Below are 24,558 nucleotides of genomic sequence, written 5' to 3' on the forward strand. Positions count from 1 at the left end.
TGTACGGGGCATAAGTCCGCGTACACAGGGGCGGACTTTTCGACCGGACTGGTCCGACGGACTTTTGACGGACTTCCGACGGACTTCCGACGGACTTCCGACGGACTTTTGACGGACTTTTGACGCACTTCCGACGGACTTTTTAACGAACGGACTTTCCTACACACGATCACACCAAAGTTCGACGGATTTGTACGTGATGACGTACGACCGGACTAAAATAAGGAAGTTGATAGCCAATAGCTGCCCTAGCATCGTTTTTTGTCCTTCGGACTAGCATACAGACGAGCGGATTTCTGAGTCCGGCGGAGTTACGACGTAAAGATTTGAAGCATGTTCCAAATCTTAAGTCCGTCAGATTTGCAACGGGAAAAGTCCGCTGAAGGTCCGGTGAAGCCCACACACGATCGGATTGTCCGCCGGATTTGGTCCGTCGGACAAGTCCGGTCGAAAAGTCCGACCGTGTTTACGCTGCATTACCCTTTATCTTAAAGAGGAAGTAAACCCTGGTGGGTTTTTTCTTCCTTTCTTCTTCCCTGCAAAGTAAAGGCATAATGTGCTAGTATGCATAGCATACTAGCACATTATGTGACACCTGCAAACGAAGCCCGTGTCGTCCCCAGCCATCTTCGCCCGTCTTCCTTCCGGGGCTGCGGACTCCGGCTCTGACTGCCCGGAGCCGCGTGACGTCACTCCCTCGCAGATGTAGCCACCGGTCACGGCACACTCTATCTGAAGAAATGGCTCCTTCAGAGCGCATGCGCCAATGACATCATCGGCGCAGTAAACAGTAAATATCTCCTGAATGGCGCACGTTTAGGAAATATTTACAGTCCCTATAGGTAAGCCTTGTTCTAGGCTTACCTAGAGGTACAACTTCCCCATGGAGGTTTACAACCTTTTTAAAGTGTTTGTAACGACAGAAGGTTTCTTTTTTTTTTTCCTTACTGCATGGAATGCAAGCAGCTCCCCCTGCAGGCCCTGTAATTAAATACTTGATCTCGATCCAGTGATGGGCAATAAAGCCGAGGCTCTCTTGGCTATCTTGCTTCTCATTGGCTCTGTTACAGCAGCAGGAGCCTCTGCCAATGAAAGCCAGTAAGGAGGGAGTGTGGGGTTGAGCTCTTATGGACACACAGAGCAGGGCTTGGGAGTTCAGTAAAATAGCAGTGCATTTTCTGTGCCTAGGCATGTTTCTATCTTAGCGTTCTAGCTGTATACCTTCATTGTGGGATCATCTAAGGCAGTGGTTCTCAACCCTGTCCTCAAGTACCCCCAACAGGCCATGTTTGCTGTTTTTTTTTCTTTATCTTGCACAAGTGCTTTAAATCAGAGTCAATGCCTTGGTATTTTGGACAGCCATTTTATCTAAGAGAAATTCCCAAAACATGGCGTGTTGGGGGTACTTGAGGACAGGGTTGAGAACCACTGATCTAAGGCACTGCTGCCACCAGATCTGGGGATGTCACTACTGTAATGCTCATTGTTCTTTTTGCTGAAGAGGAAGCTGTACCTGAGGACCTGCAGTGCAAGGATCTCCCTGTTTTTCTTTCATTGATCTTGTGAAAATTTTCTTACTTCACTCTCCTGTTCTTGATCATTCCCTCACATCTCATCAGATCATTGGTCATCTAGGGTGGGGCAGCTCTCACATGAGGAAGCAAAGCCCTGCCTGTACCAAGATGGCCACATCCAAGCAGTGATACAGTGCAGGAAAAAGATTTGGTAAGTCAGCTGTAGGGAGACCACAGACAGAACTGGCTACTAGTCCATTGTCCTCTGTTTGCCATTTTTGGTCAAAGCTTCTGCAATTCAGGACCTCTTCAAGGTGGTTGTTAGTTGCTGGCTTACACAAGTTATACTATATGCTTTAATACAGTATACTTGTATATAAATGTTGGGATAGTATAGCTATTCTCATACAGTGTGTGAAATGCCAAAATAAAGTGACTGTAAACAATCACCTTGTAAAACAACCCAATCAGTTTAAAATAGAATTTAAAGGCAAAACATTATAAATACTTTTTTCCTCCTTTTTTAAGTCAGTGGTCTCCAAACAAAGGCCAGATAAAGACAAGCGGCCCTTTGCTTGTCTTTATCTGGCCTTTGGAAAACTATTCCTCCCACTGATGAGAGACACTATTCTACCAACTGACAACAATGTGGCACAATTCTTCCTAATGATGCCAACAATGGGGCACTATTCCTCCTAATACCAATTGCGGTGATGTTTACTCCCACTAATGCCATTTTTCACTCTCCCCCCACTAAAGTCTGAAGGACAATAAACTGGCCCTTTGTTTAGAAAGTTTGAAGACCCCTGATATAAGTGATTACATAACTTATGTTCTCAGCTGCATAAGGATCTTTGAGAACTAGGGGAGGAGAAACAGCAGCACACTGCTATTCCCAGTGAATGGCTGTGCGGCGGGGGGGGGATGGGTGGTTGAACACAGTGTGTTGTCATGCTTAGTGTGGTCAGTTTTTAATAGGAAAGCAGTGGGACTGGCAGGAACACCAGGGATTTCACACAAAGGAAGCAATGCAAAGTGAACAGTTTACTTTTTCGTACAAGTACATGGTACAGCAGGCACATATCAGGAATATGAAATTCTAGGTTGACACATTCTTTAAAGCCTCCTCTGCATATTATAGATTACTTCCATGACATTCGCAGCATATGTAACTGTGTGTACAGCTGGACTGAATGTTCTCCAATTCTGTGGATGGACATAGTCTCCCTTATGTTTTTTTGTACTGTAGTGTTGTGGTTTTATTGCTGTCTTCATCTCTCTGATGGGAAGTTAAAATATTAGCATTTTTTTGTGGCTTACTATTCGTTCCTACCGAACTGAAAGCATGTGTTGGCAACATTTTTTAAAAAAGCACACGGGGTTGCTGCACAGTGGTGTAAACTGCTTCTACTGATTTACTGTGAACCGTCACAATCCGAATAAATTCGAACTGCTCGTTTTCTGAACGAATACTCAAGCAGAAGTTACCTTCACTAGAAAACCAATAGTTCAGTTAGGTCACACCCTCTACCATCTCTCTGTCTGCCCATAATATTATAGACCGGCCTTCCTCAACTCGTCACAGAGGAGCTACAAAAAAAAAACATCAAAAAGTGGGCGCACCAGCCTAGCGCATTACCATAGTAAACCGTTTATTGATGAATAAAAGCAAATTTTATACTCACAAATGCCATAAATAGACAAGCATTTTAACCGCTTGGCATCCGGAGGCCGTCATATGACGTCCTCGACTTTCGGGGCTTATATCTGAATGATGTCTGAGGCTACAGACATCATTCAGATACCGGCATTTTCAGCCGGCGATTCCGTACACCATAAGAACGATCATAGCGGCTGTTCCACCGCTTGATCGTTCTTACAGGCGGCGGGAGGGGACGTCCCCCCCTCCCGCCGCCCTCCGGTGCTTCTACCGACTCACCTCAGCGATCGGTGAGTCGGACAGTGGATCCGCCGGCGCCGGATGTTCACCATAGAGATTTCCGGCGGACCAGATGGTCGCCGGAGTCTCTATGATCGTTTGGAGGCCGGGTGCGATGTTATGACGTCACGCCCGGCCTCTGCATTAAAAAAAACGGCGCCGCTTCGGCTGTGAAGCGGCGATCGTTTTATTTTTTTTTTTTATTTTAGGCTTCCCAGCCTAGAGGTGAGATGTGGGGTCTTATTGACCTCCATATCTCACTGTAAAGAGGACTGATTGTGTCATATTCCTATTACAAGTGATGTTTACATTCCTTGTAATAGGAATAAAAGTGATTAAAAAAAAAAAAAATTTTTTTAAAGTGTAAAAATAAAAATTTTTTAAGTAAAATTAACAATAAAAAAAGAAAAAATTTTTTAAAGCGCCCCTGTCCCCGTGTGCTCGCACGCAGAAGCGAACGCATACGTAAGTCCCGCCCACATATGAAAACGATTTTCAAACCACACATGTGAGGTATCGCCGCGAACGTTAGAGTGAGAGCAATAATTTTGGCCCTAGACCTCCTCTGTAACTCAAAACATGTAACCAGTAAAAATTTTTAAAGCGTCGCCTATGGGGATTTTTAAGTACCAAAGTTTGGCACCATTCCACGAGCGTGTGCAATTTTGAAGCGTGACATGTTAGGTATCTATTTACTCGGCGTAACTTCATCTTTCACACAATGCAAAAAAATTTGGCTAACTTTGCTGTTTTGTTTTTTTTTAAAGCATGAAACGCGTTTGAAAAATTACTGCGCAAATACCGTGCAAGATAAAAAGTTGCAATGACTGCCATTGTATTCTCTAGGGTCTCTGCTAAAAAAAACATATATAATGTTTGGGGGTTCTGTGTAATTTTATAGCAAAGAAATGATGATTTTTGACATGTAGGAGCAAAGTGTCAGAAATGGCCTGGATGCGAAGACGCAAGACCGACTATCTCCAGGTCAGTGACTCATGTCCAATGACACAGGAAGACCCCTTTAGCGTCTGGTAAGGTTTACATATGTCAAAGGAGCAACCCCTCTTCTTCAGAGCCAAACTTAACAAATACACTAGCATCATAAACACCATAAATAGACAAGCATATCAAAGAACCAAGACCGATTGTCTCCAGGTCATTGACTCCTTTCCAAAGGCACAGGAAGGCCCCTTTAGCGTCCGATAAGGCTTACGCATTTCGAGGAGCAACCCCCCCAAACACTTTGACTCTGAAGAAGAGGGGTTGTCCCTTATCGGATGCTAAAGGAAGACTGCAAGGCATGAGTGCTCTTACCACTAACTAGAAGAGTGTAGAACCTACTAGACCCTTAGCACCACATTCGAGAGCAGGAGATTAGGTGTACCACACAAGGAACCTCTAGCCATCTTTTGGAGGTACCCCAGGGTTCCACAAATTCTGGTTGAGAATGACTGTTATAGAGGTTTAAGAGGTTGGGGGTGGGATGGGGTGGGCGAGCCAAGCTGGACTTGCTAAAAAAGTTAAGATTTGCTTTTAACGTCAGCTGCCTATATCTCTGGATCTACTGACCATTGTGACTTGTGGTCTCCATTATTATTATTACAGGAACTTGTATAGTGCCGTCAATTTGCATGTACTTTATATTCTACATTCACATCAGTCCCCATCAGTCCCTGCCCTCAAGGAGCTTGCAATCTAAGGTCCCTTACTCACATTCCTACATACACATATTAGGGCCAATTTAGACAGGAGCCTATTAACCTAAAGGTAGCCTTTACTCATGTTAGGTTTTCTATGTCTGGAGCCTATATGCTCAAAACCTTTTGGTAATCAAAGCACAACCCCTTGGTAGGATTCGCTCCTTTACTTTCTTTTTTACCCAGAATGTGTACTTGTTTTAATCTATCCTAACCTGGCTTAGTATATTGTAACAGTAAGTTTATGAGATGACTATGCACTGATGTTGGCACAATTAAGTTTGCAGGGTAGCAATAGCAGTACAGACTCTGATTCATCTCCAGAACAGGTTCACAAATTGTCTAATACGCAAACATAGACTTTGCCTCTTTTGTAGGAAAGAGGCTGAAATGTATTTTTTAAATCCCAAAGGGAAACTATGTCTTGGACGGAAAGGTTCAGCTACGTGTGGGTAAGCACGTTGGAAGTGACCAGCACTAAGGGCTGCCAAAATCCACATCATATGCTCCAAAAACTCCATTAGATGCTAACAGTAAACCTTATGACCATTCTATATTAAGTGACCAATAAACATCCTTCTTTCTTTTTACAAGTACATAAATTATATAATAGAAGTGACCTTTAAAACAAGACACTAACCAAGTCGTGGCTTTATACCAAATTAGTGCCACGCAAAACTTTAAATGGATATCATAAAAAAAAAATATGATAAACAATTATAGATGAATCTCTGCAGTGTTCTTTCACCTTATGTGCAGAAGCCTTCACCAGCGCTCCAATACTCTCATCCTATGTTCTGACCCAATGTATATTAGGTCTCTTTCATGCACTTTCCCTTTAGTAGGGTTTCATAAGCCAGGAATGAGTTTACCATCTTCTGTATCTAGATGTCTTTGTATCTTCAATCCGTCTCCCCCAGTGTTTGTGTGGATGGGGGAATCTGAATGAAAAACAAGACTACCCATCTATGGCCAGCTTAAGGAGGAAGTAAACCTTGATGAAGTCATCGGCACACTACAAGGTAAATATCTCCTAAACGGCGCACGTTTAGGAGATATTTACAGTACCTATAGGTAAGCCAACTTCTGCATTGGGGGGGTATACAACCACTTTAAAGCAGAGCTCCAGTCCCCATAATCAATTTTAGTAGTAAATACTATCCTGTGATAGTTAGAACTTTGACTTTAAGATTTGAATTATGTTATTAATGTGTTCCTTCTTCTTCTTTATATTAAATCAATAAAATCGTACCTGATCTTGGAAGCAGGCAGGGCCCATCAAGGTTGTGGACATCTGAAGCTTACTTGTGTTTATTTCCGGGATTCAGTGCAGCTGGCACCTAACTGCTCCCAATGCGTAATTTCCTTTCTGTAAATAACAAGAGGTTTCAGTATTAGGCGACTCCCATGGACTCCTGTGATAGATGACGCTCCTATCCCAGGAGTCCAAGGGAATTGCCTTATGACGACATTTCCTAGGTGGCCGGACCGGAAGTGCCACATACAAAGCTCTAAATAAGGTATTTCGAAAATTTTTAAAATATATATATTTTTCATTTAGAGTATTGATGTCGATAAAAGTAAATTGAAAAAATGTGTGGAACTCCGCTTTAAGTACCTGAATAAGGCTTAGATTAAATCTCTAAACAGCAAGGTCCGTTTTGGGGGGGAGGGGTACAAGGACAATCATGCTCATAGAAGGAGACAGCAGATTGACAGAGGTGAGCTCAACAGTGTGCTGCTTCTCTCTTCACTGTCCAGTCCCAGGGTAGGGAGGAAAACTGTATGTGAAAATGTAACTGCAGTAGATGTCCCAAAGCTGTGTAAATTTCTGGGCAGGATGGACATAAATACTAATCCTTATTGGCGCAGGTATAACAGCTTGTATATACAGTATGTATAATAAATGCTCTTTATACAATATATATATATATATATATATATATATATATATATAGCTGTTTGCCTGGAGTTGAGCTTTGAAGGACTAACTCCAACAATGGGAAGAGATAGCCCGGAAGCTGCACACCTCACCCAGCCCAAATGGTTAGCAGGTAAAAGCAGACTCAGCTTGAGTCATCCAGACCACAACTCCAACATGTTTCGCCCCGCCCTTGGGCAATTTTGTTTTTGTTTTTCATTTTATTACCTAGGGGATTAGGCTTTTGTAGGATCCCTTGTGGCAGTTTGTCTTTTTTTCTTCCTTTCTTCCTTTTCTTTTTGCATTAATATGCAATAAATATATATATATATATATAGTATGTATTCTTTCAATTGTTTTTAGTCCCTATTTACTTTTTGCACCTATGTATGCAAGCCTCTAAATTGTCTATCAGTTCTCAATATTGCTATGTCACACGTGAAGTTTCTGAATATAGTTACTTTTCAGAGGCTTGAACTCCTATGCTACATGGTGCACTTTTTCGCTTACCTGTCTCTTTAACATTTTTTGAGTGGTTAACCTACATCAATATTTAGGCAGCCGATGATGGTATTTATTCCCTTGTCACCAGCAGACCCTCATCTCCACGATTAAGGGCGGGACAAAATGATGATTTTTACATGTGAAGTTTCAGAATTGGCTCGGGTAGCAAGTGGTTACATTTCAACATGGCTTATGAAGCAATTATTGTATACGCTGCTGTCATGTACCTAGCTGTGGTGCCCAAGATGGCCTCTTGTGCAATTCCCATCCAAGCACCTCTGGTAGAGGAGACGGGGACTGCTGGGGCAGTAAAAGGGCGCAGGTGCCAGGAAGCTGGAGTAGTGAACTGGAGCTTGGAGACACAGGAGTCCTTGCAGTTGTAGTATGGAGTCAGGTTACAAGCTACGTTCAGCAGCAGCCAGGCAAACAGGTGCAGGGTCAGGGTCAGGATCAAGATCAGGAACAGGCAGGAGTCAGTAACGCGCTGGCAGCGAGGTACCAAGCCAGTAGGCGGAATCGTGGTCAGAGGTCCATGCTGAGGTCAGTAACGCAAGCGAGAAGCAGAGGTGATCCAAGAGGAGAGATGTCAGGCATAGCTGGGTCAGGAACTAGGTTAACAGACCTTCAGGAACTAGGAATGCCGGGACCTGAAGACAATCCAGCAGCAAATCATGGGTTTAAATAAACCACCTGGATGGCAAGACCTATGGGTACATACGCACTTATGCACAAGTGCTTTGTTGTCCTTGCATGTGATCTTAGGCTTCTATGCTCACGATCCTGCACAGCACTTCCTGCACAGATGAGCAATTAATGTAAAAGAATCCTGACGGCTGCATTATTTTTTGTTATTTTATGAATTTTTAATTTTTTTTTTTTTAACCTGAAAGTGAAGTTACCCTTTAAATCCTATTGATAAATCTCTACCATTAATCAGCAGACTGTACTGCACAAAGGTGTTCTAGGCTTTGGCTCCTCTCTGAGTTGACATCCTTCTCTAGGTCACACTAACATGCGTGATTCTTCTCTCCTTGGCCGGTGTAAGTGGGATTTTGGCAATTTTTGTTATCAGATTTTTCTTTAAGGAATGTTGGCGATATGCGCTCTTTGAATAATTTTCATATGGATCGTAAAACCTTTTTTTGGGCAGCTGTGAAGTATTATCAGGAAAATTCAGCCTTCGGGAATTGGGGAAATAAACGGTTCGTCTGAAGGGCCAACTAACGAGAGATAATACGTATCCCAGTAACCTGCCAGTGAGCTGTGAGCCTAGAAGACGGGACTGTATTGTGGAGCGCAGAGGTTTGGCTCTGAGGTTCTCTAGTAAACAAACGTTTATTACAGACTCGGTTCATTTATTTGGCCTTCAGCTCCTTGTGATTTGTTTTCTGCGTTTAAAAAGCAATACACGTTATGGTTCTCCGTGTAGTTTTTTTTGCAAATTCCATCAAAAGGTTTTCAAGCTGTCACCCGAAGTGTAAAGGGGACAGGCTTGTCCTTTTTACTTTTGCATTGGTGAAGGGGAGTTGAATTTTTGGCTTTATTTTAACCTTCTAAAATCACTTACCAAGATCACTCTGCCACTGTTCTTAGCTATTTCCCCCTTGAAGCCTCCCTTCCCTTGCTAAAATATCTGAAATCCAGGCTTAACAAATATTGTCTGAATACAAGAGCCATGTGTATTCTTTTTGAATCTCGATGCGCTTTGTTCATTTCCTCCAGATCTGTGCAGTAATCCAGTGTGAGACTTTTCCTTCCTGTAATTAAAGACTGCTCACTGCTGCTGCTCTCTCCTTCTGCAGGGTGACCGGTCTTGTCTCCACCCCCTCCTGTAGTTTCCATCAGGCAGCCTGTAGTGGGTGGAGTTGCTTGGTCCCTCCCATAGCTCTGCTCTCTGCACAAGCTATGTCAGAGCTATTTTTACATGGTAAAAGCAGGATTTGGTCAACTCAAAGTGTATTTATATGCTTTGTGGCTACTGTGCAAGATATTTAAATGTTTGATTGGGGTTCCACTATAATAAAATATAAAGAAAGGGCTAATCATCATTTTTTTTTCTTTTGGAGTTTCGGCAGTATGTCCCCACTGGAGTTCCAGCTTTGCAATAGTACCTTGTAGTGGTGCACCAAAATGAAAATTCAGGATGCACTTGGCCGAAAACCGAAACCCAAATGGACAGTTTTTAATAATTTTTAAATTTAAATGTAATAAACCTTCTCCTGCCCGCGCTATAGCTGAATGATTGCTACAACGCTGACCTTAATTGCCGGGAGGCCATCATATGACGTCCTCCTGCGCAAGAGCTGCCTGCGCGCCGAGCGCTCTGTGATCACTGAGTCTATAAAACTCGGCTGATCACAGATCCCGGCACCTTACCACATGATCAGCTGTCAGCCAATGACAGCTAATCACGTGATGTAAACAGAAGATCGGTAATAGTCGTGTCCCCCCCCCCCCATGCTAAAAAAAAGCCGATCACCGACTTCTGTCAGAGGGACATTTATCCCTCACACAGAGAGCCTCAGTTTCTTCATCAGTACCCACCAGTGTCATTTACCAGTACCCACCAGTTTCACCTACCAGTGCCCACAGTGCTGCCAATCAATGCCCATCAGTGCAGCCTCATCAGCGCACATGAATGAAGGACAAAAATTGCCTGTTTTCAAAATGTTATAACAAACTATGAAACTGTTTTTTTGTTTTGTTTTTCTCAAAATTTTCGGTCTTTTTTCATTTTTTTTTTTTTAGCAGTGATTAAATACCACTAAAAGAAAGCTCTATTTGTGTGAAAATAATTATAAAAATGTAATTTGTGTACAGCATTGCATGACCGCGTAATTGTCATTCAAAGTGTGACAGCGCTGAAGGCTGAAAATTGGTCTCAGCAGGAAGGAGGTTTAAGTGCCCAGTAAGTCAATAGGACGTGATTTTGCATTGAAGTCAATGGAACGCGATTTTGCATTGATGCAGCATGTTATTGTCTGTATTTTTTTTCCTTTCTGCAAAATGCAGATAACCCTATTTTGGCCTGATAATTTTCGGTGGCCAATATATCAATGCATCCCTACTACCTTGGTGCTTTCTTGCTTCTACTGCTGCATTTTCTATAAAAGCCATCAGCAGATGGCTTGATGTGAGGATTTGGGTAAAAAAGATAAATAAAAAAAAAAAAATCACAATTGGCATTCTGGAAGAGTTTAAGAAGGGCTTTTTTTTTACCTGCATAAGGATAAGGTTATATTGAGGTCCAGGACTTCTTGTCTGAGGTAGTCTCAGTCTTTCACCATAACCAGAACATTGTCTGTGAAGGTTCTCGTTTTTCGAGGTCATGGTATATCTAGTAGAAGAAGTTGCTTGGACAAGCTACGAAATGTCTTCAACATTTCTGAACAAGTCAAGTTGAATGTGACCAACTACTACTAGATAAAATAAAACCCTTTGGCTCCAATTATTCAATATTTCCTTAAATTTTCTGGATGTGGTTTGGGCTGTGAGAGCCTATAGCTGCCAATACATGGATTGAAATTTGGCTGATTCAACGGGAATCGGCCATATTTCGATCCTTTTATGGGCACTGCAAATGAACAGAAGTTGATCTACTAATCGATCTCTGTACAACCATCTTGGTGGATTTTCTGCGCTTGAATAGCTCTCTGTATATTGTGACAGTGGGGAAGCTAGAAGGACTTGTGTCTTTTTTCAACCAGACGCACTATATAATAATACAATGACTCAGTGAGGAGGATGCCCCCATCCACCTCAAATGTGTGGATGGAGGAATCAGGACAGTTTTTTTTTTTATTCAACATGCTGGTTGATTGAAAAAGAAAAATATGAATCTATGAGCTGCCTATCTCAGCTACTTCTTTTAGAAAGACCAATTCCCTTTTGTCATTCTGAAATGGATCCCCAGGAGGGGTCCCCGGCCTCTCCTTCCATCATCCCTAGATTCCATGTAAGGCTCACTATGCTAGTTCTGTGAGCACCTCTTTTTTTTGGCATCAGGCAACTGGTCTTCTGTCTTTAGGCTGCCACCTGGTCTTCTGTTCACACGCTCTTTATGTTCTACCAGAGGACATTTTTGTTTCCTCCTATGCTAGCTTTAGACATTAGGTCCTTCACAAGGCTCTATGAGCTGCAGTCACCAGTTTCCTGTTGTTACATTGGGATTGTTGGCGGTGTTGCCTGCCCCTCATCTGGCCTGTTTTTGGACTTTCCAAATGGTTAAATACTTCCTTCATCCCTCAATAAACAAAGAAAATGTTTGTTTTTTTTTTGTATTTGCAAAAAGAATATTTTTTTTCTTGGAGCCTATTGAAGAACATAAGTCTCAGCCCTCTGTTTACAATCATGCTCTTGGTACTGCTTTGCTACAAGACCCGAGACATGGTGTTAGTAGGAAGGGTTATGTCCAGGGCTAGCTTAGTTTTTTGTTTGCCAGTGTCCAACTGTCCTGTTGGTGGGAGTATAACTGAAGGTTTAGGGCAACCTTTTCAACCTTCTAACACACAGGAACCCTTGAAATAACCCTGGTTAAAGAGTTCCTATCTCCCTCAATAGACTCCAAGAAAAAAAAAATTGCTGTGTGTACAAAAATCCTGTTTTGTTAAGTAGCTATGGCTAGGCTAATTGGTGCAAAACTGGAGACCTTTGTGATCTTAATTTTAATTAATGAGAAATGCCTGCAATATATCTATTTATTTGTCTCTCTTTGCACAGGCTTGGCCAATTTCAATTAGTACTTAAGGACGGCATTATTTCAAACTAAGTTTGTTTAGCTGTTTTCGGTGTATTTACATAACTGAAATGCTCTGCAAACAAAAAAATCCCAGCTATTTCGCAGAGATTTGCAGAACTCATTATCGCTCTCCAGCTTCGAGCCCACGACTTCAAAGCGCAATGTGCTTGTATTCTAAATGCTCGCTTTGCCAGTACGTCTTTTCCCATCAGTTTTCTTTTAACTGAAGGCCAATTTGCAAATGTTTTTGTTCTTGTCAGTGGCCCACATAAGGATCAACTTGTTAAAATTCTGATATTACGCAACTATTAAAACCATTTGACTATTCACGAGGCAGCAATTTTCTGAAGGGTTAGTAATGAAAATAAATTTTATTAAAGGGATTCCAATGTGTAATAACCATTTCTTGCAATGTGCCGATTACACTCATTTCTAAAGAATGTAACTTTTATCTTGGTTATCTTGAAAAGAGGTCCTGTTTACTTAGATCGACCCAATTTTCTTTTCTGCATATTGTGTCAATTTCCTGGCCTTAGAGGCATGAATTATTATCATGTCCAGGACCTGATTAATCTCAGGCCACAAGGGTGTTTTTGCATGGAAAGATACTGAGTTGGCAGCGAATTCCTGAGTTTATAGGATGCATTCTTTTGAATATTAAATATAAGGGATTTTTTATTCAGATTGAACAAAATGACACATCAGTTATAGGCTGGTGGAACTGGTACAACTTTGACAAGTCCAGACTGGACACTGATGGTAGTTTTCCTTAGGTACCCCTAGACCAGCCTTTGTCAACCTTTCTAAACACAAAGGAGCACTTGAAATAACTTTCCAGTCTCGGGGAACCCTGATAAAAATTACTATATCTACAGCTCATGATACTTACACTTGTGGACATTTAAAAGAATTCCCCCTTACAGATCGCTAAAAAGATCATTGGTGTCAATGGGAACTTTATCTGAGAGGCATAAATTGCTCATTGCTCGAGGAACCCCTAGCAACCCCTGGAGGAACCCTGGTTGAGAAACCCTGCCATAGACCTAAAATGCCTGTCACCCGGCATTGCTAAAATTGCCATCCTTTCTTGGTCATTGGAATGTTTTGTATGTTCCACAGTTTCCTACAGATACATACTACAATGTTAACAATTTTTTGATAGAGTTTTTTTTTCTCCTAAGATAGTAGTGCTGATGGTTTACTAGACATGCTTGGCCACAGCACACAAGCATGAACATCTGTGTCTGTTGGGCATACATTCTGCAGGTACGTTGTTTTATAACCAGCCATAGTTGGCACTATGGAATTAGTGTACTTGACTTAGATGTTCCTCTTGGTAGTTTTTTAGAATTATGTGACCCGAAGTGAATCTCTAAAAGGCTACATCACAGAAGCGCTGTGGCAGGATAGCCATGAGTCTTCTCCACAAGGGTTCCAAAAGTTGAACAAATTTGGCAACCACACCCATACTGTACCACCAGGAAAACGCTAGCTGCTCCTTCTTTAATCCATGAGAATAAAACCATCTCCATCAAATGTTTCACTTTGGGTGTTTGACCTTGTATGACTGTCCAGAGTCTGTTCTCAGGCTGGATCGGGCCACATTTCTTTTTCCAAACTGACATTAATCTTCCCTGAGAAGCTTATTTTGCTCGAACGCACAAGATTGAAGTTCAAAAATAAATGAAGTTTTACTTTTTTTATTATTAGAATGAGAAGAATTTATCCCAGCACTCTCATTTTGTGATGCGAGTTAACTACGGGAGGCGAAGAGGCAACATTTTGTATACTTTTACTTCATTGAGCCCATGTATCTAAAATTAATTTCAGAATGAAGCTGATGAGGTGGTATGGTTTGCCTTAAGACATGTTGATAATTTGGTCCATCTTGAATGTGTACAACTGTTGACATTGGGTTCTTCTTAAGATTCCAAAACTTGCAATTGAACAAACATTTAAGAACAAGCAAAAAAAAATTTGCCTCATTTAAAAGAATGGGTCCATGGGTTCTTGATTTAAAATTAATCAATTGAAGTCAACTGTCAGGAAAGGGATTAGCACTGGGAGGAATTGGGGCTTAAGCCTAGTGTACACTATTAGTCTTTTTCATTCAAACCAGCGGGCTGAACGAAAAAAAAAAAAAAAAAGAGCTTGGTAGGAGCCGCTGTACTAACATCCGATGCTAGTACAGTGATCTGCCTCGCTGAGCTATTGTGTACTGATAGGGGAACTGCCCTCCCGCCAGAACACACTGGTCAGCGCTCAGATGCCGATTGGCAGACCTTTTTCGGCCATTCCCCTTCAACAGAAGCCAGACTGGCTGTTGTACATACGGGCCGAATGTCAGCCGGTTTCTATTGAACCAGTCGATACTGCCCAATATTGGGCCCATGTGTATAGTCCTTTAGTGTTGATTGAGGTTGTGATCTTGTGTCTGTACTTGGACTATAAAGTGCTTCAAAAGGCACCAGTCTGAAGACACCGGTAATGGAGACACCTTAAAGTGGTTGTGAAGCCTTAATGAATTCTATGCATTTAGGTGAAAAACCTTCTGTGCTGCAGCTCCTCCCCTTTTTCTTTCCTGAGCCCAATCCGATCCAGCGCTGTGCACAAGCACAGCGGCTCCCGCCTCTGTCTCTCTCCTCACTGGACAGATTGATAGCAGCAGGAGCCATTGGCTCCCGCTCCAGTCAATCAAAATCTGGAGGGGTCGGGCTCATGAAACATGGCTTTCCGTGGGGGCACCCGATGAAGAGGAGGGGCCTGGAGTGCCAGCGGGGGACCCGAATAGAGGAGGATCGGGGCTGCTCTGTACAAAACCATTGCACAGAGCAAGTTAGTATAGGATAAAGCTGCACAATTAATCGTCAAGAATCGTTATCGCGATCTTGACTAAAGTGTTTCACATTTCATAATATGCAAAGAGATATCATCTCTGCTTGCCCGCCGCTTCTTCCATCCACCCAGTGCTCTCATGCCTGCAGCCCAGCATGTCTCTTGCCGGCCGCCCGCACCCATGGCCCGGCTGCAGAAGGGCCACGGCCCGGTAGTGGGCCGGGGACTGGGGGTTGACGACCCCTGCTCCAGAAAATAAAATGGTGGTTGTTGCAATATTTCATGTCACACTGTATTTGCACAACGGTCTTTCAAGTGCAATTTTTTTGAAAAAATTACTTTAATGAAGTAAAAAAAAAAAAACAAAAACAACCAGTAAATTTTTTTTTTTTTTTGTATAATGTGAAAGATTTTGCGTCGCGAGAATCGTGAGAGAATCGTGATCTTTTTATTCTAAGCAAAAAAATCGTGATTCTCATTTTGGCCAGAATCGTGCAGCTCTAGTATAGGCATGGTTTTTTTGTTTGTTTTTGTTTTGTTTTGTTTTTTTTTTTTTAATTGAGCGTTTACAGCCGTTTTAAGGTTTAAAGTTTGTATATATGGCCAAAACTGTTCATTTTGGATAGAGTTAATAAGGGCCCTGTGAGGTTATTTTTTTGTGTGTGTGTATCTTTGTGGAGATTCCCTATAACTTTCTGTTCTAGAGATGAAGTGTTGTAGCATTGAGGCAGAGCAACAGATTCTTGCCATAAATCCTTACTTTGATTGTCCTTTAGGGGTTCCCTTTTCACGCTCCTCATTATTACAATCTATTTCTTGGTTTCTGTACAGCTAATACAAGTTTGTTTTCTTTTGTTTCTTGCAGTTTTGTCAACCGGGAGGATGGCAGCTGTCTCGCGAGAGGAAACAACCCACCTTCTTCGTCGTGGTTTTAACGGACATCGATTCGGACCGCCACTATTGCGCATGTCTGACATTTTATGAGGCTGAAATCAACTTGCAGGTATGAAAAAAGGTGGCTTTCTCCTCTCAGGTGGTAAAAATAGTGTGTCAGTTCAGTTAGTGGAAGTCAAAATTGTTGTCTTTTGTTTTCTTCTTTGTTTTTTTTGTTTGGAAACCATGCTTATTCTTAGGCTAAGGCAGCCTTTCCTTTTCAACAAGGAGGATAACCCTAGAAATAACTTTCCGGTCTCAGGGAACCCCTGCTAAAAATGGATACACCTACAGCTCATGATACATTCGTGTGATGATCAGTGGGAAAAAATACTCCTTAGGCCTCTTTCACACGGGGCAGATCAGTGATGATCCGCCCCGTGAACATCCGCTTGCTCAGCGGGGATCGCTCCGCCGATCCCCGCTGAGCAGGAAGATGACAGGTGCATCGCTGCACGCTGTGCAGCGATGCACCTGTCAGAGCGCCGCTCTCCCCTATGGGGGGATCGGATGATGACGGTCCGTAGTGTCCGTCGTCATCCGATCCGATCCGAAAACGGATGGAAAAGTAGGTTTTTCCTCCGTTACACTTTTCGGATCGGAGCGGGTCGGATGTCAGCGGACATGTCACCGCTGACATCCGACGCTCCATAGGGATGACTGTATGTCCGTTTTTCATCCGAAAACGGAAGGATGAAAAACGGACATACGGATTGTCCGTGTGAAAGAGCCCTTACACTTGTGGACATTGGGAAGAATTGCCTCCTTACAGATAAATAAAAAGGTCAGTGATGTCAGTGGGAACTTATCTGAGAGGCAGAAATTGTTCATTGCTTAACCACTTGCTTACCGGGCACTTAAACCCCCCTCCTATCCAGACCAATTTTCAGCTTTCAGCGCTGTCGCACTTTGAATGACAATTGCGCGGTCATGCAACACTGTACCCAAATGAAATTTTTATCATTTTTTCCCCACAAATAGAGCTTTCTTTTGGTGGCGTTTGATCACCTCTGCGGTTTTTATTTTTTGTTAAAAAAATTTAAAAAGACCGAATTTTTAAAAAAAAAAATTATTTTTTTTTATATTTTGTTATAAAATTTTTTAAAAGGGTAATTTTTCTCCTTCATTGATGTACGCTGATGAGGCGGCACCAATGGGCACTGATAGGTGGCAGTGATGGGCACTGATGGGTGGCAGTGATGGGCACTGATTGGTGGCAATAATGGGCACTGATCTTGTACACTGCTAGGTGGCACTGATTGGCACCACTGGTGGGCATTGTTAGGTGGCAATGGTGGGCATTGATAGGTGGCACTTGTAGGCATTGATAGGTGGCACTTATGGGCATTGATACGTGGCACTGGTGGGCACTGTGATGTGGCAATGTCAGGTTGCACTGTCAGTGGGTACTGTTGGCACAATTGAGGCACATATGAGGCATTATTGCCTCCTCCTCTTCGGGACCGATGTCCCTTGCTGCTGAGCCGGTGATCGGCTTTTTTTTCTCCTCGCACTGTCAGCGCGAGGAGAGAAAAAAAACGATCACAGAGCTTTTGTTTTGATCATGTGATCAGCTGTCATCGGCTGACAGCTGATCACATGGTAAGGGGCCAGGACCGGCCCCTTACACAGATCCGTGATCACCCGAGTCTCAGTGACTCGGTGATCACAGCGCGCTCCTCGCGCGCCCTGCAGGGTGCGCGCAGGGCACGTGCACAGGGGAGGACGTCATATGACGGCCTCCCGGGAATTCAGGTCCGCGCTGTAGCCGTCATTCGGCTATAGCGCGGATGCCAAGCGGTTAAGGAACCCCTAGCAACCTCTAGAGGAACCCTAGTTGAGAAACTGTGGGCTAAGTTCACACGGCAATACACATGTTATGGAGATGCCCTAAACCCCATCGTTACTGGCAGGGGGTTGTCTCTACTATTAATGGTCTCTTTGGGACGAAGATGCCAATGGAGCCAGGTATACAGTTGTGCTCATAAGTTTACATACCCTGACAGAATTGATTTCTTTGCCATTTTTCAGATAATATGAATGATAACACAAAAATATTTTCTTTCACTCATGGTTAGTGTTTGGCTGAAGCCATTTATTATCAATCAACTGTGTTTACTCAGAAACTAGCCAAATGACCCTGATCAAAAGTTACATACCCCAGTTCTTAATACCGTGTGTTACCCCCTTTAACATCAATGACAGCTTGAAACCTTTTGTTGTATTTGTGGATGAGGCTCTTTATCTTCTCAAATGGTAAAGCTGCCCATTCCTCTCGGCAAAAACCCTCCAGTTCCTGTAAATTCTTGGGCTGTCTTGCATGAACGGCACACTTGAGATCTCCCCAGAGTGGCTCAATGATATTGAGGTCAGGAGACTAAGATGGCCACTCCAGAACCTTCACTTTATTCTGCTGTAGCCAATGACAGGTCGACTTGGCCTTGTGTTTTGAATCATTGTCATGTTTGAATGGCCAAATACGTCCCATGCGCAGCTTCCTGGCTGATGAATGCGAATGTTTCTCCAGTATTTGATAACATACTGCATTCATCTTGCCATCAATTTTGACCAAATTTCCTGTGCCTTTGTAGCTCACACATCCCCAAAACATCATCGATCCACCTCCATGTTTCACAGTAGGAATGGTGTACCTTTCATCATAGGCCTTGTTGACTCCTCTCCAAATGTAGAGTTTATGGTTGTGGCCAAAAAGCTCAATTTTGGTCTTATCATTCCAAATGACTTTGTGCCAGAAGGTTTGAGGCTTGTCTCTGTGCTGTTTGGCGTATTGTAAGCGGGATACTTTGTGGCATTTGCGTAGTAATGGCTTTCTTCTGGCGACTTGACCATGCAGCCCATCTTTCTTCAAGTGCCTCCTTATTGTGCAACTTGAAACAGCAACACCACAGGTTTTCAGAGAGTCCTGTATTTCACCTGAAGATATTTGTGGGTTTTTCTTTGCATCCCAAACAATTTTCCTGGCAGTTGTCGCTGAAATTGTATTTGGTCTACCTGACCGTGGTTTGGTTTCAACAGAACCCGTCATTTTCCACTTCTTGATTAGAGTTTGAACACTGCTGATTGGCATTCTCAATTCCTTGGATATCTTTTTATATCCCTTTCCTGTTTTATACAGTTCAACTACCTTTTCCCGCAGATCCTTTGACAATTCTTTTGCTTTCCCCATGACTCAGAATCCAGGAACATCAGTTTAGCACTGGATGAAAGATGAAAGGGTCTGTCAGGAGTCCAGAAACTCATTGACCTTTTATACACACCACACTAATTACAAGTAAACAGATCACAGGTGAGGATGGTTACCTTTAATAGCCATTCAAACCCCTTTGTGTCAACTTGTGTGCATGTTATCAGGCCAGAATCACCAGGGTATGTAAACTTTTGATCAGGGTCATTTGGGTAGTTTCTGTTGCCATTATGATTTAAAGAGTAAACTCAGTTGATTGATAATAAATGGCTTCAGCCAAACACTAACCACGAGTGAGAGAACAGTTTTTGTGTTATTCATATTCTCTGAAAAATGGCCAAGAAATCCTAAATTCTGCCAGGGTATGTAAACTTATGAGCACAACTGTATGCCTTCTGAGTATATTGGATGAATCTAGGACCCCCAAAAACACCTTTATACCAGTAGTAAGGAGTCTGTTTGTTTCAGGCTCGCAAGCTCATAGCACAAAAACGGACGTCATCACATCCTCCAACAATAGTGGAATGGAGATCACAAATAAAGGAAATTATAATTAAAGAAATATATATTTTCTTACATAGAGGTTGCCCAGGGAAAATTGATAAAATATGGAAGAGGTGGTCGGATGCTCTGGATTGAACGCTGAGTTATGCCGCGTACACACGAGCGGATTTCTCGTCGGAAAAAGATATAACGGCTTTTCCAACAGGATCCCGCTCAAGTTTGTCTTGCATACACACGGGTCACGCAAAAGTTCGCTGAACTTACGACCGTCAAGAACTCGGTGACGTACAACACTACGACGAGCCGAGAAAATGAAGTTCAATGCTTCCGAGCATGCGTCGAATTGTTTCTGAGCATGCATAGGAATTTTGTGCGTCAGAATTGCCACAGACGATCGCATTTTCGAATAGGAACTTTTCCCGACCGAAAAATTAAGAACATGCTCTCAATCTTTTGCTGGCTGGAATTCGGCCAGCAAAAGTCCGATGGAGCATACACACTGTCGCATTTTCCGACGAATAACTCTCATCGGTCTTTTGCTGGCCGAAATTCTGATTGTGTGTACGCGGAATTAGGAGTAGATAATTTTAGTGAGAGATTAGAGAGAGAGGGGTGTGTGTTTTTTTTTAATGTTTATTGTATTATATGTTTAATGTGATTACCAATATGTACATGGGATGTATGTGTGTTTTGTATTGTTTGGTTATAAAAATAATTAAAAAATGATCTGATTAAAAAAATTAAATAAAATTCACACGGCAGCAAAGGGGCAGCAGGAGCAGGCGGTTGATCGACCATTTTAATGCTCTTCCCCAGCAACCTACCTGCAAATTAACATGATGCCTGCTCAGGTCAACATGCATTACCATGGCTGCAATGCTTTCCTTCGTAGTGCAGTGCATTTAACTCAGCATGTCACATTTGACAGGTGGCGGCCTTTGAAGTCAATGGGACCATGCCTCCACCATGTGCTAAAGTCATGCAGCTCTGTATTTCAATGTAAAATTCTGATGTGGCCCGTTCATAGAGGGCGCATGGGCGCCGCCTCCCCTATCCATGCGTTCGGCCCCCTGATCAGGGCACCGGACTATAGATTCCAATGCAGGGTGGGTGTGTTTTTTTTTTTTTTTTGAAGCCCCTGATTAGAGCCAGAGGCTGTAATAAGCTTTAAAAAAAAGGGTGGGCTCGGAGCGCAGAGGACCCTGTCCCTACCGTGTGATGATAGCAATTGAATTTTTGCTATTTTCACACTAGCGTCAGGCGATCCTATTGGATGCCTAGCGCTTTGGCGGAAGAGGAGACGCATGGCATAGGAGGCTTCCGCAGCCCGCACTCCAGGACAGGAGGAGAGGACACCACAGCCCCACCACACAAGTGTATAAGTGCCAGACCGGCGTCTAAGTGCCGGGGGGGTGGGCGTGTTTGTTTGCCACCCCCCCCCAAAAAAAAAAAGAACCCACCGGCCACCACTGATAAAATTCCCGTTGGGATTAGGAAAAAAAAATGGGCATTTATGAGGAACCTCCTGAACACCTGTAAACTGCCACTGCACTGTAGATCTGTATCTGTGGTAATGTCCACCACTTGTGTGAAAGGGGCCTTATGAAGTAACTAAGACCCACACCGCCATTGACACCACATTGCATTTAGGAAAGACATTTTGTTATTCTCATTTGGGGCACGTGGCAGTCCTCTCATAAATCAAACAAAGCAAAACTACAACTTTCTTTTTTTTTTTTTTATAAATGAGTTAATCCCAAACAAAATTCGCCTACGAAACAAAGCGTGTTCTCATTTTGGGTTACACCCATGAACTGAACTTGATAGTTTTGACACCAATGAAGATTTATTTTTATACTTGTTTTAAAAATAACTTGAGGATTAGATTGTGTAGTATTGATTCACGCTCCCTCGTGAAATGAGTTCATGAATTTCCTTTTTTTCCCTGGGACAACTTGGAATTCTTATTAGATATTGTAGGAGACGGTTTGTCGAAATACTTTCTTTGTAACCCGAGATTTGTTTCCAAAATTGTGTTGCTTTTCCCCTTCGTGATTAACACATTTCTTATGTGGAGCGCCATCCGAGTCATTTTTTTTTTGGCCTTTAGTTCCTTGTCATGAATGTCCAACACTAATCTCTTAATAAGCGGTTCAGAGGGCATGTATACACAAGGATATTAATCCACCCCCTCACCAATATTTGCAGATATGAGGGATTAAGTACAAGACGAGGTCACACAGCTGAAATTCCGTTAAGCGGCCCGCTGTAAATGAATATGTATAATGCATGCGTGGCTCAATAAACAGTTTCTTTACATCAGGCAGATAATATACATTTTATTACATTGCAATACAATCGGACATTATATATTAAATTGTGAGGTCATTGATGTCTAGTGAAAGGATTGGCTGCATTCTCAGTGATGTCACTGGCCTTCAGAGAATAGATAGGCTGCATTCTAAAGCTGGCCATAGATGGGTAAAATTTAGAACGAAAATTCTTAGGAACAGAATGGTCTAAGGCAGCCTTTCTCAACCTTTTTAACACAGAGGAACCCTGGAAATATTTCTGAGGTCTTGGGGAACCCCTGCTAAAAATGGAAAATCTACAACTCATCATACATTAGTGTGATGGTCAATGAGAAGAATGCTTCTTACACTTGTGGTTATTGGGAAGAGTTACCCCCTTACAGATAACTAAAAAGATCATTGGTGTCCTTGAGAACCTACCTGAAGCAGAAATTGACCATTGCTCAGGGAACCCCTAGCAACTTCAAGGGTTCCACAGAACCCTGGTTGAGAAACCCTGGTCTAAGGGCTCATGCACACTGCAGCTCAAAGAAGCGGCTCCTACAGGCTATTGAGCTCTTTTAAACTCTTATTTTTTTTTTCTGCATAGAAACTCCCCTCCATGTTAGCACATTAGGGCTTTTTCAGTGTTTTTCAGGCATATGCTCCTACAGGCAGAAAAAAAAACTCCCACCAAACTGGTGTTTTTGAAAGGAGCTAGTGCCCCAAAGAGCTAAAAAATGCATGAAAACGCTTAAAAACGGTTGTTCCAACTTTTTGTTTTGTTTATACAATGGTTAAGAAAATACTATCTAGGAGGGTTTGTGAAAAAAAAAATCGCTTATGCTCAAAAAAGCTCCAAAGAGCTCAATAAAAACACGAGAGAGAGCACAAAAAAGAACAAGCTTCTCCAAGCTTTTATAGGCAAAAAAAAAAAAGCTCGAACACCTGTAAAAAACTGCTTTTTTTTAGCTGCAGTGTACATGAGCAAGTTTGTTAGTTTCTGTAATTTATTAGTGGGGTCAAATGGACGTTCGTTTTCAACCGCAATGGCAAAAAAATTTGAAGGAGCAGTACAGGACATTTTTCTCAAACAAATTTCTAACCGTGTTTGTGGTTTTTGTTCAGCAAAGTCCGTTCATTCCAAAATCAAATGTTAAAAGCAAACAAAATATTTCGAATGACATTTGATTGTTCTGAGAATGCTCTGAGAATTTTCATACAAATTTTCCTAAGAGACTTGTGACATGACTGAGAATGCAGCCTATCCATTTACTAGAGACTGATGACATCACTGGGAATGCAGCCTATCCATTTACTAGAGACTGGTGACATCACTGAGAATGCAGCCTATCCATTTACTAGAGACTGGTACTATCACTGAGAATGTAACCAATTCCTAAGAATTTTCACCAGAAGTTCTATCCATGGCTGCACTCTCAGTGTCATCAGTCTCTAATGCATGGATAGGGGGCATTCTCAGTGATATTAGTGGTCCCTAGTGAATGGATAGGCTGCATTCTCAGGGATGTCACCAGTCTCTTGTAAATGGATAGGCTGCATTCTCAGTGATGTCATCCGTCTCTAATGCATGGATAGGTGGCATTCTCAGTTATATCAGTGGTCACTAGTGAATGGATTGGCTGCATTCTCAGTTATATCACCAGTCTCTAGTAAACGGATAGGCTGCATTCTCAGTGATGTCATCAGTCTCTAATGCATGGATAAGTGGCATTCTCAGTGATGTCATCAGTCTCTAATGCATGGATAAGTGGCATTCTCAGTGATGTCATCAGTCTCTAATGCATGGATAAGTGGCATTCTCAGTGATGTCAGTGGTCTCTAGTGAATGAATAGGCTGCATTCTCAGTGATATCACCAGTCTCTAGTAAATGGACAGGCTGCATTCTCATAAATGTTAGTTCGCTATATTGGTTCTATGTTTTAGTTGCCCATCAATAACCATTTTGTCCATATTCCTCCCTAGGTCATTCAAATTCCAATTAATTCCAAAGATGTTCAGATGTTCAAGGAGTGGTGGGTGGGGATAGAGGAGTGGTGGGTGGGGATGGAGGAGTGTTGGGATGGAGTGGTGGGATGGAGTTGTAGATTGATAGAATGATAGCAGAGAAAGACCAGGTGGTCTTCATTGAGTCCACTTGAATAGATTGATACAGATAGACTGACGACAGGAAAAACCTAAGTGGTACATTGAGTCCACTTGATAAGATACTGTAGATGAGATAGAAAGTTAGAGTTTGAGAGATGAATGGATATTATAGATAGATGATATTTTGTTAGAGGAAATCACATTTCCTGTTTTCTGTTCCGGGTTTTGTAACCTTCTAATGTCCTGTATGAGTCGGGCTCTTGGTGGATTGCAGATCTCCGGGTTTACATAATTCCACAGCTGTGTCTCATTTCTCAGCGCTGATCTAGTGAGATAATATTTGGAATCTTCCACATTAGATAAGTCT

At 42.4% G+C, this 24,558-nt stretch overlaps 1 protein-coding gene across 4 annotated transcripts in view; it reads left to right on the top strand.

Moving 5' to 3' along the window:
• SBF2 (SET binding factor 2) overlaps positions 1-24,558 on the top strand; it is a 514,395-nt gene that overhangs the window by 190,599 nt on the left and 299,238 nt on the right. For all 4 annotated transcript variants that reach the window (XM_073604094.1, XM_073604095.1, XM_073604096.1 and 1 more), the window contains exon 3: positions 16,014-16,151. In XM_073604094.1, the coding sequence (XP_073460195.1) occupies positions 16,014-16,151 (138 nt within the window). The remainder of the gene's footprint in view (positions 1-16,013; positions 16,152-24,558) is intronic.

The sequence above is a fragment of the Aquarana catesbeiana genome, linkage group LG11, assembly GCF_042186555.1.
Source record: "Aquarana catesbeiana isolate 2022-GZ linkage group LG11, ASM4218655v1, whole genome shotgun sequence".
Taxonomy (NCBI): domain Eukaryota; kingdom Metazoa; phylum Chordata; class Amphibia; order Anura; family Ranidae; genus Aquarana; species Aquarana catesbeiana.